Source organism: Cannabis sativa, chromosome 8, assembly GCF_029168945.1.
Source record: "Cannabis sativa cultivar Pink pepper isolate KNU-18-1 chromosome 8, ASM2916894v1, whole genome shotgun sequence".
Lineage (NCBI taxonomy): Eukaryota > Viridiplantae > Streptophyta > Magnoliopsida > Rosales > Cannabaceae > Cannabis > Cannabis sativa.
In genome coordinates this window covers 2800014-2817282 of record NC_083608.1, presented here as the reverse complement: position 1 = coordinate 2817282, position 17269 = coordinate 2800014, and the positions used below count along the sequence as shown (strand labels likewise).

General features: G+C 30.7%; 1 protein-coding gene across 1 annotated transcript; it reads right to left on the bottom strand.

Moving 5' to 3' along the window:
• Positions 1-3851: 3851 nt before the first annotated feature.
• On the bottom strand, positions 3852-6337 carry LOC115700869 (protein HOTHEAD). Its single transcript, XM_030628533.2, has 3 exons — positions 6073-6337; positions 5315-5959; positions 3852-4914 (listed from the first exon to the last, which is right to left on the bottom strand). Exons 1-3 carry the CDS (start codon positions 6200-6202, stop codon positions 4034-4036), a joined length of 1656 nt encoding a protein of 551 aa, XP_030484393.1. The 5' UTR covers positions 6203-6337; the 3' UTR covers positions 3852-4033.
• Between the last annotated feature and the right edge of the window lie 10932 nt (positions 6338-17269).

Sequence of the window (17269 nt, the reverse complement as noted above, 5' to 3'; positions counted from 1 at the left end):
AAAATACATACTCCTGCAACAAGGTAAGCTGGATAGTTCGATGTAGGATTTATTTAATTTTAAATAAATAATTTTGAAAAATAATTAATAAATAAATAAAAATTTATTTTCGGAAAAAAAATTTAAAAAAAATTTTAAAAATTTTCGAAATTTAAAAAAAATTTAAAATTAAACCTACAATTTTGAAAAATTAGGTTTCAACCAACCTAAATATCATTTCAAAATTTGCTAACTACTTTTAAAATTTAAATGTTATTTTATAAATATAAATTAAATAAAAAATTAAAAAAGATAAATGAATATTTTTTCAGATTTTAAATGTAATTTAAATAAATAAAATAACAAAATTTAAAAGTTAGCAAAATATCTTACATCTATTTAAAATTACATGATTATAGTTATCTTATTTTAAATTTAAATAAGGTCAAATTATTTAAAAAAAGATTTAATTTAAAAATTTAAAATCTGACCTTAAATTTAAAAATAAGATAAGATATAATCAAATTTAAAAATAAGATAGATAATTAAGCAAAAAAGATAGATACTAACTATTTTAAATTCAAATTACACTAATATCTTGAATTAAATTTAAAAAATATTAAATTAATTCATAATGATAATTAGAATTGAATTAGGAATAGTAATAGTATAAATATAGAACTACACAAAAAATCGGAAGTTAATTCCATGAAAAAGCATGAAAAATCAAAGAAAACGAAAAAATTGTGAGCTGTACGGACAGTTTTCGCAATCGCAGGAAAATTTCAGCACAACTCCGATTTTTTCAAATCTTCAAAAAATCATAACTAATTCAAATTAAATCGAAATTGAGTTCTGTAAAAAGGTAACTTGCTTAATTTTTTCCATACTATCCAATAAAAATAATTCCAGAAACAGATATTCAATTATTTGTAATTAAAATTCACAAACACCAATCAATCATCAAATAACACTCAATACAACATGATACCATCCAAAAACAAACAAAAAATCGTTTTAAAGTCCAAATTTCTTGCAAGTAAATCAATTACCATGGCTCTGATACCAGTTGTTAGAAATTATTTTACCAGGATCTTAGATCTACTCACAAGTATGTTTATTAACACCCTAAATATGAACTTTCTAAAACGATGAAATAAACACATATAAAGTTAAAGAAACCTTACATTGGGTGCAGCGGAATATAATGACTCCTTCCGTTCAGATATCTAGCCCTTGATTTCTTTCTGTAGCAGAGCATTATCAATATCTGAACCTAGATCTCTTTCTCTGAATCCTTGATGCTGAAACTCCTTTGCTGATGATCTTTCTTCACGATCTTCCTCACTATGATTGAGGTATCACTGGCTGTGTGTGGGCACTACTCATACACTAAGTATTTCGAAATTTGAATGAGGAAGAGAGAGAGAGGGTTCGGCCAAAGATAGGGAGAGAGAAGGCTCAGGTTTTTCTCTGAAGGAAAAATAGAAAATTTAAGTGTAATTTTCCTGAAGCCTTCACTATCTATTTATTGCATTCCACTAGGGTTAGGTTTGAATTATTTGGCATTAAAATAATGAAAATATCAGAGGGAAAACCCTACAAAAGTGGCCGGCCTTATATAGTGGATTTGGGCCTCACTTTTTGCAATTTTGCAGTTTTATCTTTTCTGCATCTGATTTTCTCCAAAACGCCAATTTTCTAATTCAACCATTTAACTGCCAATTCTATCTATTTAATAACTATAAATAATTATTAAATAATATTGTCATTTATCATATTTATTAATTGAACCATACAAAGTATCATAATTAACAAATATGCCCCTAAAACTCTTTCTTTACAATTTCGCCCTTACTTAGTGAAAAATTCACAAATAGACATAGTCTAATTTGAGAATTATAATTGATTAATCAAAACCAATTATATGAGTCTTACAAGCAATATTATCTCAACTAGTGCGGGGACCATGGGTCTATATAACCGAGCTTCCAATAAGTAGATCAAGAATTTAGCACTAAAATTCACTAACTTATTAATTCTTCGTTGAATCCACGCATAGAACTTAGAATTGCACTCTCAGTATATAGAATGCTCTATATGTTCCACCATAGACACATCATTAGTTATCCATTGTTATAATCCTAACGTGATCAATGATCCTCTATATGAATGATCTACACTGTAAAGGGATTAGATTACCGTAATACCCTACAATGTATTTTATCCTTAAAACACTTGACCCCGTATAAATGATATTTCAGCTTATGTGAAATGAGTACTCCACCATTTATGTTCGTTTGGTCAAGCTCGAAGGAGATTATCCTTTGCTTACTATTTGCCAGATAGAAGCTATAGATTCCATGTTTATGTTAGCGCTCCCACTCAATTGCACTACCGTGTTCCCAAAATGTACGTATCACCCTGACCTAAAAGTAGGCTTAACTAACAAATCAAAGAACACGAATAGCCTCTCAAGATTGAGCCTAATCATATCAGGATTAAGATCATTTGATCTAGGATCAACTAGGCGATATTGACTTGAATAGATATTACGGTAAGTTTAATAAATCTAAGTCAAAGTTCAATATCGGTCCCTTCCGATGCATACTCCATGCATCCAACCTGAGCTTTACTTTAACCAATGCTCTGGAAAGAACATAGCATTTCTCCAAATGCAAGTAAACTCTTGTTGTAGATTATCATATCAGTAAAACCCTATGTCTGATAAATCTAGGAAACTTTATTCACATAGTCATGTTTACTTTCCATTGTGTTGACGGCACAATAAACAGGATCAAGTATGTGAAAAGGGTTTCAGATGAATTTATACATTATGTACATATAATCATGAAATAAATCATGTGAACCATGCAACATTAAATGTTATTTCTGATCTATATTAATAAGTAAATCTGATTATATTGAAATGAGTTTTATTTAGGGCATAAAACCCAACAAGTCTGTCATCTATTTACCTGTGCAAGAATCCTGTATATCATGAGAAGAGCAAGCACATTGACATTAGATTGTATTGGACTCGAGAGAAGATTGAGGACAGGGTTCTGGAATCGGAAAAGGTGCACACAAGTGACAACCCTGCTGACATGGGAACAAAGGCTCTCACATTCAGCAAACTGATGCATTGTCTCAGTTTGCTGAACATTGGTTCTTGTTGAACATTTCGAGATTTCACATCATCAAGACTTCAGTGAAAAGACTCTGATAGGTTGCTTTAGAGAATCAAGGTGGAAATTTGTGGAAATCGATCCTCTAAACCAACCTATTATCCAACTCCTTAAACCAACTAACTTAACTAACTATCGGTTATGTTAGTTAGTTAGTTGGTGCTATCCTTGTTTGAGTTGGGTCTATATATAAGTCTAGTCTTTTTCACTTTAAGGAGCAGAGCAACAAAAGCTTGAAGAGAGAGAATAAGAGAGAGGATTTGAGAGTTGGTTAGGGTTCTAAGCTGAGAGTTCTGTTCTTGAAGAGGGTCAAGAACAAGGGGGTGTACTCGGGTTAGTCTCATCTAAGCTGTGATTGCTCTGGTTATTGTAATCGTATTGATGTTCTCTTATTCACATATTAATGAATAATTGGTGATGTTTCTCAACTGGAGTATGGCCAGGGATCATGTTGATCTCTAGGACCGGAACCAGGATAAAATCTTGTGTTGTTCTTTGATTAATTTCTAGTTTGATTCATTGTGTTGATTAATTGGTTTATGTTCATAATTACTGTTCAAGTTGTGCGTTTATTGCAAGTTTTATGATTGAATCCTCAAAGTTATTTCCGCTAGAATTACAACAGTTTTAATGAATTTTCAGTTAAAAAATAAAATGCGTACGTTTCTTTGGTATTCTACAATATAATTAACAGAATTCATTTATTTATTTATTTATTGTATATAATATTGCAAGCGCCACAGTCACACCCAACATATACCAATGATACGCCACACAAACAGAGTTGAGATATTTTGTCATTATTTATTAGATTTTTTCAAAGCATTTCTTTATTGAGATTTGAATCTACATAATTATAGTCTATATCATCGGTGTTGTTGGTCGCAATTTGCAGTGCTCATTCTCTCCTGAAGAATCTTTTTTCCTTGGTACCTTCCGAGCATTAAGAGTGTGGCCATTGGATTTGTTCCTGGTGATTCAGAGAAAGTTGAGCCGTCCACCACTCTCAGTCCATTAACCCCGTAAACCCTGTATTCTTTGTCAACCACAGATCCGACATTGCAGCCTCCATGGTAATGGTAAAAGGTCCTCACATTGTTCTTGCAAAACTTTTTCAGCTCATCTTCAGAAGTCATATTCAGTACATAGTTCTTGTGTTTCTCTGTACCCAAAAACAAAGCAATTGAGTGAGATCTCTCAACCTTTTGCAGCAACTTGGCCACTCTTATACACCCTCTTGAGTCTTCTTCCCTGGCTAGATAGTTGAATTTGACTGATGGGTTATTTCTGGGATTTGTGTTATTCAATTCTAGCTTCCCTTTTGAGTATGGGAAAGCAAGTTTGGCAGATATTCGAATTCTAGTTTGGTTGAAACTAACTGGCACAATTCCTGATTCCATTATAATTTTGAACTTATCAACAATGCCCACAACTTGGGGTGTATCTGGTAATCGTTTCTGGGGCTTAGAGTCCACCAAAATGGAAAGTGCAGGGTTATCTTGAATTCCATGACCAACTCTCTTCAAGTCAGTCACTAACGTTAGGTTGAAATTCTTTAGGTGCTTATAAGAACCAATGCCACTTAACATTAGAATTTGAGGGCTGCCTAGTGCCCCAGCTGCTAATATAACATCTCCCCATGAGCTAGAATCATTTGGTTGGTTGAGATAAACTCTATGAATTATATGTGAGCTTCCATCACTTTTGATGAACCTTATTCCCAAAGCTATTTTCTCTGCTGTTTTACCTGCGAATTTGGAGTCACTAACACAAACTATCGAAACAACAATAATACTATAACAGTTAAAACAAATGTATGAACAATAAATTAATAAAGCGATGGAAAATGTCACAACAAAGAGAAATGATAGTGAAACAAAGGCCGTAGATTCTACTCAGCAATTAATGAGGCCTACAATTACTTTTCCTCCAAGAAGATCTTTCACCATGAAAGTCACCAAACAATTCCCTTTTATAACACAATTAGGAGAACCAAGGTATAACTACTTAACTTTCTAACTACTGGAAGACCAAACTGATTTTTGTGGATTGTATAAACAACCTAAAATTTGGAGTTACGAAAAGAAAATGAAATAGCATGTAAAAAAAAGGTTTTTAAAGAAGTTTACCGATATATCATTACTCACCATTATTTCCAAAGATTACATCCATTACTGTGGTATTTAAAAGAATTGTCATGTTTTTTGAATTGCTTGCCATTAGAAGATCAGCTGAGGTGTGTCTTTTTCCACATTGATCAAAAATACTCCCACCAACCTTTGTACCTTCAATATGTTCAAGACTATAACCATTATATGGTAAAATCCCAGTTTCAAGAAAGCTAGATTCAGTAGCCCTCTGCCATGGAGTCAACTTAGGTTTGAAAACTACTTTAGATTCGACCCATTCATAAGCATCTTTCACCATCTCCTCATTCCACCCAACCCGTTTGACAAAATCCCCACTTGCCCTACTGTAAAAACCAGCGTTCAAAGCTGACGAGCCTCCTAAAACCCTGCCTCGAAGATTTGGAATGCCATCGTCGGAGACAAACCTTTGAGCAACCGATAAGTATTCATCGGTTTGGATTAAGGATAATCCATAGAACCTCTTGTCTATTACTAAAGGATTTCCGTACGGTGAACCACCTCGTTCAACTAAGAGCACTGAAAATCTTTCAGACAAGGTTGCAGCCAAGGGACAGCCAGTGGTACCTCCTCCAACTATTATATAATCAAAGGATTTTCCAGAGACTTCATTGACATTTGAAGTCATATGTGGTAATGTTTTGTCTACAAAACAAAATATTATAATCTCATTATTCTTAAAGACTTCATCTTCATAGCTTCTAAGTCGTTATAGTACAGTTTTGCTAAAATAGAGAAGACACTATAAAATTGCATACCTTGACGTTGAGTGTGTGTAGAAGAACATGTAGGACAACCTTCACCAAGTAACGGAAGACGAAGACACCAACATATTAACAAGAGAGATACAACAATTTTATTGTCTTGAATGACTAGAGAAATCTTCATTTTTCTTTTTGCGTTTTTCCCCTAAAAATATGAGGTTTGATAGTAGACGTGGTTGGACAAATATAATTAATTTGCAGGAAACTTGGTGGATCAGTAAATCATTTAGAGTCTCTTAGTGCTAATGTATGTATATAATCATTAAGAGTCACGTTTGGTTTGTTATATATTAGTATACTACGTGAATGTACGTGCCAAGCCATGTATTGTTAGTTTCATTTAAGATTTTGGTCTTTTTAAGATTGTGAATGTATTTTATTTTTAAAGATTACAAATTTTTTTTTTGAAAAAATTAAATATTTATATTTGAAATATTATTTAATAATATATTAAAAATAATATTAGTGTAATTATAAAATTGTAAATAAACTTATTATTGGAGTAGTAGATTATTCTATTTAGTTCTTTTTTTAACATAGCGTTGTAATGTAAGTTTATATCTATAAATATTCTGTAAAGTGTTAATATTATATGAACATCTCCATTTATAAAGCTAAAAAGTTGGTTAATGACAGAAGTGGTATATCTGCAATCACACAAAGATAGAAGTGATATTTCTGCTTCTTATGCTTATCTAGAGAAAACATTAGATAACGTGAGGTTAACTTTAATATATAAAGAATTTTCTTTTTTAAAAATAAAAAAAAATTATTAATATTCTGCCAAGATAGGTTTGTTAGAGATATATGTGTCTAAGATGATTTTTTTAATTTAAAAAGAAATTATTAATATTTAAAAGATTGTTTAATTTTTTATTGGGTTTATTTATTAACGTGAGAAAAAAGTTAAATTTAACATAATATTCTTTTACTTTTAAGTATATACTGTTAAACCAAGAAATATCCTTAAGTAGCCACTTTTAATATATAAAGATTATGTTTAATTTATATTATAATATGATTGATGGGCACTTATCACCAACAATTACGGGACTTAGACTTGCCGTGTATGTGTATCCGTTTGGTGTGTTTTGTAATGACCTGACCATTCTTGGTCTGCTTAGTTTATAATAAACAAATTACAACTTTGCTTTCAAAACAAACAAATTTATATAGATACAGTAGAATCTCTATTCAAGAATAGATTTGGGACCAAGCAAATTATATTCTAATTAAGAGGTTATAACTAAATAGAGTTATACCAGAAAAAAAAATTAAAATACTAAAAAATATCAATGTAACAATAATAACAATAAATAATTATTAATACTATATTATAATAGAATTATTTTAGAGTAAATATAATGGTAATACATATGTTACAATTTGAAATAAAATTATTAATTTTATGTAAATAAATTTACAAAACATATGTATATATTTTATTAAGATGTAATTATTCTTATATAGAGGTATATTTTATTAATACGGGACTTAAAAAATGTATAACTAATTACAATTTAGAGGTTATTCTTATTTATAAGTGGCCCAAATTGGGACTTGATTTTTTTATAACAAATTAGAGGTTATTCTTGAATAGAGTATTCTTAAATAGAGATTCTACTGTATATATAAGTGGCAAATGATTCCTTCCCGCACTTTACTTGGTGCGGAAGAAGTCACGCACTATATATTTGTCCACTAGTGATAGTTTGAAGAAAAAGTCACCCACTAAGGGATAGTTTGAGTATTTGATTGGGAACTATCATGGGAAAAATAATTGGAGTTTGTGTTAATTTTACGATGTATCCCTCTAAATAAAAGAGTCACAGATGTAACATAATGTTTGAACTTTGTTTCCGGCGTATTAAATTTTTTTAAATTTTTCAAAATTTTGTAGGAGATCTTAAATAATTATAATGTACACGACCATAAAAAATACTAGTCTAAAAGACACCATAAGAGATAGGAGTTCATCAGTGCACCAAAAAAAATGTGCGTTGTAAAATTTTCCAAAATTAAATTTTTAATTTTATAAATACAATTAATAATAAACATATGTATATATTTTATTAAGATGTAATTATTCTTATATAGAGGTATATTTTGTTAATACGGGACTTAAAAAATGTATAACTAATTACAATTTAGAGGTTATTCTTATTTATAAGTGGCCCAAATTGGGACTTGATTTTTTTATAACAAATTAGAGGTTATTCTTGAATAGAGTATTCTTAAATAGAGGTTCTACTGTATATATATATAATATATATATATATATATATTGTTTTCTTATTTAAGTGAATTACGTGAATTTATATATGCAAATGGTTTATATATGTTATTTTTTTCTTTTTTGATAGAAGATGATTATCCTTAAAAGACAAAAGCTATAGCACATACAAATGTCAATATATATAATATATCATATTGTACTTCTCTGTTCATTTTAAAGGTTGCAAAAAAATTATATTATTTTAAACAATTAATTTTGTCATTACCTTTTTTTATTTTAAAAAAAATTTATTAATATTGAAAAATATGAAATAGAAGGTTTATACACATTCTCAATAAAATTTAAAAGTCACCTGAACAAGTGAGTGAAGTAAGGCATAATTTTTTTTACAACATGATTGATGAGACACAATTGCTCAAAAAAATTAATAATTATTAAATAATATAAAATATTACATCATCCAATCAAAACAAAAAGATCATAATAATAATAATGATATGTGTTAACTTTATAAGAGTATAATAATATTTGTGATTATTATTTTTAGTAATTATATTTGTAAATATTATTATTTAAACTGTTGAACGATAATGGGTAGTTACGCACGATTCAGAACGATTCAGAGGATTGATTTTTGTGGAATGAGAATCGTTCACTTTCGGTTCAAAGCGATCTTTTTCCTTGGGTTTAAACATGATACAAATTAGGTTTTTCAGCTCTGATTTCGTACGCCAAAATAGAGAGAGAGAGAGAGAGAGAGAGAGAGAGAGAGAGAGAGAGAGAGAGAGAGAGAGAGAGAGAGAAGAGAGAGAGAGAGTATGTATACGGTGTATACGATATACCGAAATAATTTTGTTCTTCAAGTGGATTGCAACCAGGGTGAAAGTGGAGGTTTGAGATCACCTATGTACGACCTAAGGAAGCTTTTTAACGTTGTATAAGGGTCGGAGGTCACTGTTTCAAGTTTCACCATTATTGAAGCTTCGAAAGTGCGATTTGAAACGGACACGAATTCGAACGTGTTTAAGCTTGTTCTTGTTGGAAATATTTTACCAGGATCTAGATTTCCTAACAAGTATGTTTCATTAACATCCTAATATGAATTCTAAAACAATGAAATAAACACATAAGGGTTTAAGAAAATCTTACATTGGGTGCATCGGAATATAATGACTCCTTCCGTTCAGATCTCTAGCCCTTGATTCCTTTCTGTAGCAGAGCATCACTGTAAAGCCCGCTTAGTTAATTTGGAAGTTAGCAGTTGTTTATGATTAATTATGAAATTATTTATAGCTATTTAAATAATTTATTATACTGTTATTTATGGAATTCAAAAATGCATGGTTATGTTATTCAGTAGTTTTCATATTTTGCATTTTCGGTGCCCGGTATTTTGGAACTCGGCGTTTGGCTCAGTAGAAATCACAACTTAGTATGTTAGTAGTTTGGGACGGGTTCTTTTGACATTGGGAATGTCGGGAATGGCCGGGAATTTAGAATTTCCCAAAAATACCCCTTTAGTATGATTTATGTAGTTTTATGGTGGAGGGGCAAAATGGTCTTTTTGCCCCAATGAGATTTTGTCTTTTAGTGATTTTCATTAAATGAAAATAAATGTTATTTGTGATTTATTTGGCTGAAATATTATTGCTTTATGTTAAGTGGGTGTTATTTCATTTTCAAAAAAAAAAAAAAAAGAACTTAACACTTAGAAAAAATTTGAGAAAAGCTTTCAAAACACTCTCTCTTTCTTTCCTCTCATTTCGGCCAAGCCTTGGAGCAGCAAGGAGCTGGTTTTCTCCATTGAAGTTTGCTTGCTAATTCTTCTCATTTTAAGGTCCATTTCAAGCTAGGTTAGTTCTTGTTATTTTCCTTCCTTATTTTGTTGAAAAAAATGATGAAAATGGTATGTTGCATGCTTATTTTTGAGTTGTGTTTGCTGCTGTATTTTGGTGTAGTTTTCAGAGGTTTATTTTTGATTTAAAGTGTTGATTCATGCATGTTAGGGCTGATGATTTCTTGAGTTTATTAAGTTATGAAATTTTGGCTCAAAACTTTAGTTTTTCAAAGAAAATTGTTGAAATCTGTTGCTGCTGTTTTGTGATGTTTACTGTAGTTTTCAGAGATGATTTTATGCATGTTTAAGTAGATTTGAGTGGGTTTGAATGCATGCTAGGTGGTTTTGCTCAAGTTTGAGTTTAGAACTCAAAGCTTGAGCTTTAATGGCAAATTTTGTATCTGTGATTTCTGGGTGATTTTAATGCTTTGAAATTGTTCTTTGGGGTATGTAGAGCAGGTCTGGAAAGTTTGGTATGAATTGGGTTTGATTTGAATGAGTTAGGAATTTTTGAAAAGTTCCTGCGAGGAACCGGAATTCCGGTTGTGCAACCGGAATTCCGGATGAGGGTCCAGTAATTCCCAGAACTGGAATTCTGGTTGCAGAACCGGTCTACCGGTTGGGGAATTTTCAGAACCCGTGTTTTTTCTCGTTTTTATGTTTAAGGGGTATTGCCATGCTTTTTATCGATAGGGAAACTTTTAGTTCCTAGTTTAAGTCCCCGGGAAGTGATTTAGCGTGTCACTTATAGCGTTGTGATTTTCTATGGTTTAGGAGCCTGTAATCTGCCGCTCAGCTAAAGTTCCAATCAGGTTGACCGGCACACCTGAATTCGGAATCCAGGTAAGATTAGTATAACAGTATGCATATGTAGATTACATGTTTAGCGAGCATGTAGGAAGCCTGTTAGATTACATTAGTTGTATGTTGGCTTCGAACCATCCAACCCCTGTCACGTCGGTACGAGTGGAGTATGACCACAATAGCGGAGTATGACCGGCTCGACCGATCAGCCGACATTTGGTTGGTGGTTCCGTACTATTGACCTATCCCGTCGGTACGGGCTGGAGTATGACCGACGGCGGAGTATGACCGGTTCGACCGATCAGGAGGATACTTGTCAATAGTACCGTCCCTATGAACGTTCAAAACTCAGTACCATGTTGGACATGGCAGTAGTGGCTCAGTACCGTGTTGGACACGGCAGTAGCGGGACTCTGTATCGTGTTGGACACGGCTATTAGGGTTATGATCAGGGGTATGGGCGTCTGATCATAACCGCGATTATGTATGAGTATTATTATGCTTTTCTTACTGAGTCTGTCGACTCACAGTTTTACGTTTATGTGTAGGTAAAGGCAAGGCTAAAGCTGATGGGCCGTGAGCGAGCTTGTGAAGATTGTACATGTCGGGGCGGTTAGGCCTGGAGCGTACGATCATCGGGACAGCAAGGCTGATTTTTGTAACTGGTCGTTAGATGACATTTATTTTGTGTATCAGTTAAACAGTTAAATCTTTTTGTAAATGATTTTATAATCGGGATCCCGAGTCTTTTGTAATATTATTTTATAAGTTTAATTAAAAAGCAAAAATTTTAATTAATCACGTTTTTCCATAAACCTCGTTGATTAGCAACGAGCTGGACAGTATGTTTAAAAATCACGTAATACGCCTATGTTAGTTAGGGTGTTACAATCACCAAAATCGGAATAAAACTAGTGATAGTTTGAAGAAAAAGTCACCCACTAAGGGATAGTTTGTGGATTTGATTGGAAACTATCATGGTAAAAATAATTGGAGTTTGCGTTTTTACGACGTATCCCTCTAAATAAAAGAGTATGCAACATAATGTTGGAACTTTGTTTCCGGCGTATTAAATTTTTTTAAATTTTTAAAATTTTTGTAGGAGATCTTAAATAATTATAATGTATACAACCATCAAAAATACTAGTCTAAAAGATACCATAAGAGATAGGGGTTTATTAGTGCACCAAAAAAAATGTGCGTTGTAAAATTTTCCTAAATTAAATTTTTAATTTTATAAATACAATTAATAATAAACATAAATTAAATATTAATTTTATAAATCAAAAAAATAATTTAAATATATATTTATAAAGTGAATGTTGTTGGTACAGTGCCACGACATATATGTTGTGCACTGTAGTCACACGACAAATATAGGGTGAAAGTTGGAGTCTCGTTAGAGACATATTGTGCATCATATAAGAGTAATTTACCGTATAAATACCTAAGTTTAATTCCTAGTTGCAAATAAATATATCAGCTTAGTTTTTGACGCTAATAGTACTTAAGTTATAATTCTAAAATATTTGTGTGTACCTAAATATTAAGTATTAAGTAAATTGCCACGTGACAATATGATCTGTTCAAGTCATTAAATTTTTATTTTAAAAGAAATATTTTAAATATACCAATAAGAAAATAACACTTGAACAATGACTTAACATTTAATGTCCTGGTACTTACAGAGTTTCAAAATTATAACTTAAGTATTATTGCCGCTAAAAATTAAACTTAGATATTTATTTGTAACTGAAAGTTAGACTTAATTACTTATGCCGTAAATTACTCTTTATATAAATATACAGATTTTATCAACTCAATTAATATTATAAATATTTATAAAAAATATGAAATTATAGATTAATCTAAGAAGTGACATTTGAATTCTTTTTCTATAAAATACTTTTGCAAATATACTTAAGGAAAAAAAAAAAGAGTATTGTTAAATGGATAGAATTTTTATTTCTTATATAAATATATTTAAATTTAGACCTTAATTATTATTATTTTGTTTCTATATTTTTTTTATTAATTTTTACTATATTTTTTTAAAATTATATACATATTAATTAATTAAAAATAATAAAAAAAATTATAATAATAAATTTATTAATATATAATACAATTTATTGCTCAATAATAGATGATAAAAATATAATTATTTACAATATATATAATTTAGAATTATTATAAACAATTGGTCCTGAAGCACAATTTATTTATATAGTTTTGATTACATTATGTGTATTTCATTATGTTGCAACGTATACAACTGCACTTTTAAGTAGTGACTATTCATGTTCATTTTATTATGTACAAAATTGTATCCTTTAAGATTTTTATAGCTTTCATCTTTTCAAGTTTCTTTTTTACTTATATTTATTTTTTAATTATTTTTTTGATTTAATAATGATAAATAATATGGTTAAAAAAATTCAAATGAGATTTGAGTCCTTCAAACTATGATTAAATTGAGTAATTATATATATACATAAAAATATATATATATATATTGTTTTCTTATTTAAGTGAATTACGTGAATTTATATATGCAAATAGTTTATATATGTTATTTTTTTTCTTTTTTGATAGCAGATGATTATCCTTAAAAGACAAAAGATATAGCACATACAAATGTCAATATATATAATATATCATATTGTACTTCTCTGTCCATTTTAAAGGTTGAAAAAAAATTATATTATTTTAAACAATTAATTTTGTCATTACTTTTTTTCATTTTAAATTTTTTTATTAATATTGAAAAATATAAGATAGAAGTTTTATACACATTCTCAATAAAATTTAAAAGTCACCTGAACAAGTGAGTGAAGTAAGGCATAATCTTTTTTACAACATGATTGATGAGACACAATTGCTCAAAAAATTTAATAAATATTAAATAATATAAAATATTACATCATTCAATCAAAAGAAAAAGATCATAATAATAATAATGATGTGTTAACTTTATAAGAGTATAATAATATTTGTGATTATTATTTTTAGTATAATAATATTAGTAAATATTATTATAGTGCTAAATAGTATATTTGACACACTTCTTATTAATATTATTATAATATATTATTATCTTATTATTATTATTATTATTATTATTATTATTATTATTATTATTTAAACTATGGAACGATAATGGGTAGTTACGCACGATTTGTAACGATTCAGAGGATTGATTTTTGTGGGATGAGAACCGTTCACTTTCGGTTCAAAGCGATCTTTTTGCTTGGGTTTAAACACGATAGAAATTAGGTTTTTGAGTTCTTATTTCGTACGCCAAATACAGAGAGAGAGAGAGAGAGAGAGAGAGAGAGAGAGAGAGAGAGAGAGAGAGAGAGAGAGAGAGAGAGAGAGAGAGTACGTATACGGTGTATACGATATACTGAAAAAATTTCGTTCTTCAAGTGGATTGCAACCAGGCTGAAAGTGGAGGTTTGAGATCACCTATGTACGACCTAAGGAAGCTTTTTAATGTTGTATAAGGGTCGGAGGTCACTCTTTCAAGTTTCACCATTATTGAAGCTTCGAAGGTGCGACTTGAAACGGACACGAATTCGAACGTGTTTAAGCTTGTTCTTGTTGGAAACTTTTACCAGGATCTAGATTTCATAACAAGTATTTTTCATTAACATCCTAATATGAATTCTAAAACAATGAAATAAACACATGAGGGTTTAAGAAAATCTTACATTGGGTGCATTGGAATATAATGACTCCTTCCGTTCAGATCTCTAACCCTTGGTTCCTTTCTGTAGCAGAGCATCACCAAGATCTGAACCTCGATCTCTTTCTCTCCTTCCTTGATGCTGATTCTCCTTCTTGTTGGTTGGTTTCTTTACAATCTTCCACACTATGATTGAGATACCACTTGATGTGTGTGGGCACTCACTCTATCACTCAAGGTTCGAAAATTGAAGAAGAAAAAGAGAGAATGAAGGTTCGGCTATGGTATAGGTAAGATGACTCAATTTTCCTGAAGGCAAGAAATTTTATCAACTTTAAGTGTGAGCCATCACTATCTATTTATAGGTAACCACCTAGATTTAGGTTAGATTTATTTGGCATTAAAATAATAGAAAAATAAATGGTAAATTCTTAGTGTGGCCGGCCATAGGATGTTATTGGGCCCCACTTTGCGATTTTGCGATTTTGTCATTTTTCCATCCCATTTTCTCAAAAATGCCAATTTTCCAATTTAACCAATTAAATGCCAATTCTAATTATTTAATAACTAAAAATTAATTATTAAATAATATTGTCATTTAATATATTTATTAATTAGACATATAAAGTGTCTTGTTTAACAAATAAAACCTAGAATCTCTTTTCTTCACAATTTGGCCCTTGCTTAGTGAAAATTCATAAACTAGACATAGTCTAATTTTAGAATTATAATTGATTAATTAAAATCAATTAACTAAGTCTTACAAGAAGTATGGTCTCAACTAGTATGGGGACCATGAGCCTATATAACCGAGCTTCCAATAAGAAGATCAAGAATTTACCAAGTAAATCCACTGACTTATTAATTCCTTGTTGCATCCACGCATTGAACTTGGAATTGCACTCTCAGTCATATAGAATGCTCTATATGTTCCATGATATAGATACGCTATTAATTATCCATTGTTATAATCCTAATTTGATCAATGATCCTCTAATAGATGATTTACATTGTATAGGGATTAAATTACCGTTACACCCTTCAATGTATTTTATCCTTAAAACACTTAGCTCCGTATAAATGATATTTCAGCAAAGTGAAATGAGTACTCAACCATTTATCTCTGTTTAGCCAAGCTCGAAGGAAATCATCGTTTCACTTCTAAATACCTATAGAAGTTATAGATTCCATATCCATGTTTAGCGCTCCCACTCAATTATACTATCATGTTCCTAAAATGTATGTATCACCCTGACCCAAAAGTAGGCTTAACTAACAAATCAAAGAACATGTATAATACTCTAGAGCAAATTTTATTACTTGAAAGGAGCACCAGGACGAGGTATAATTTACAAGGATCATGGACATACCCAGATTGAGTGTTTCTCTGATGCAGATTGGGCAGGCTCCAAGCTAGATAGATGATCCACTTTAGGATATTGTGTTGGGTTTTATTCCCTAAATAAAACTCATTTCAATATAATCAGATTTACTTATTAATATAGATCAGAAATAACATTTAATGTTGCATGGTTCACATGATTTACTTCATGATTATATGTATATAATTTATAAATTCATCTGAAACCCTTTTCACATACTTGATCCTGTTTATTGTGCCGTCAACACATTGGAAAGTAAACATGACTATGTGAATAAAGTTTCCTAGATTTATCAGACACAGGGTTTTACTGATATGATAATCTACAACAGAGTTTACTTGCATTTGGAGAAGTGCTATGTTCTTTCCAGAGCATTGGTTAAAGTAAAGCTCAGGTTGGATGCATGGAGTATGCATCGGAAGGGACCGATATTGAACTTTGACTTAGATTTATTAAACTTACCGTAATATCTATTCAAGTCAATATCGCCTAGTTGATCCTAGATCAAATGATCTTAATCCTGTTATGATTAGGCTCAATCTTGAAAGGCTATTCGTGTTCTTTGATTTGTTAGTTAAGCCTACTTTTAGGTCAGAGTGATACGTACATTTTGGGAACACGGTAGTACAATTGAGTGGGAGCGCTATCATAAACATGGAATCTATAGCTTCTATCTGGCGAATAGTAAGCAAAGGATGATCTCCTTCGAGCTTGACCAAACGAACATAAATGGTGGAGTACTCATTTCACATAAGCTGAAATATCATTTATACAGGGTTAAGTGTTTTAAGGAATAAATACATTGTAGGGTGTAACGGTAATTTAATCCCTTTACAGTGTAGATCATTCATATAGAGGATCATTGATCACATTAGGATTATAACAATGGATAACTAATGATGTGTCTATATGGTGGAACATATAGAGCATTCTATATACTGAGAGTGCAATTCTAAGTTCTATGCGTGGATTCAACGAAGAATTAATAAGTTAGTGAATTTTAGTGCTAAATTCTTGATCTACTTATTGGAAGCTCGGTTATATAGACCCATGGTCCCCCCACTAGTTGAGATAATATTTCTTGTAAGACTCATGTAATTGGTTTTGATTAATCAATTATAATTCTCAAATTAGACTATGTCTATTTGTGAAATTTTCACTAAGTAAGGGCGAAATTGTAAAGAAAGAGTTTATAGGGGCATATTGTTAATTATGATACTTTGTATGGTTCAATTAATAAATAT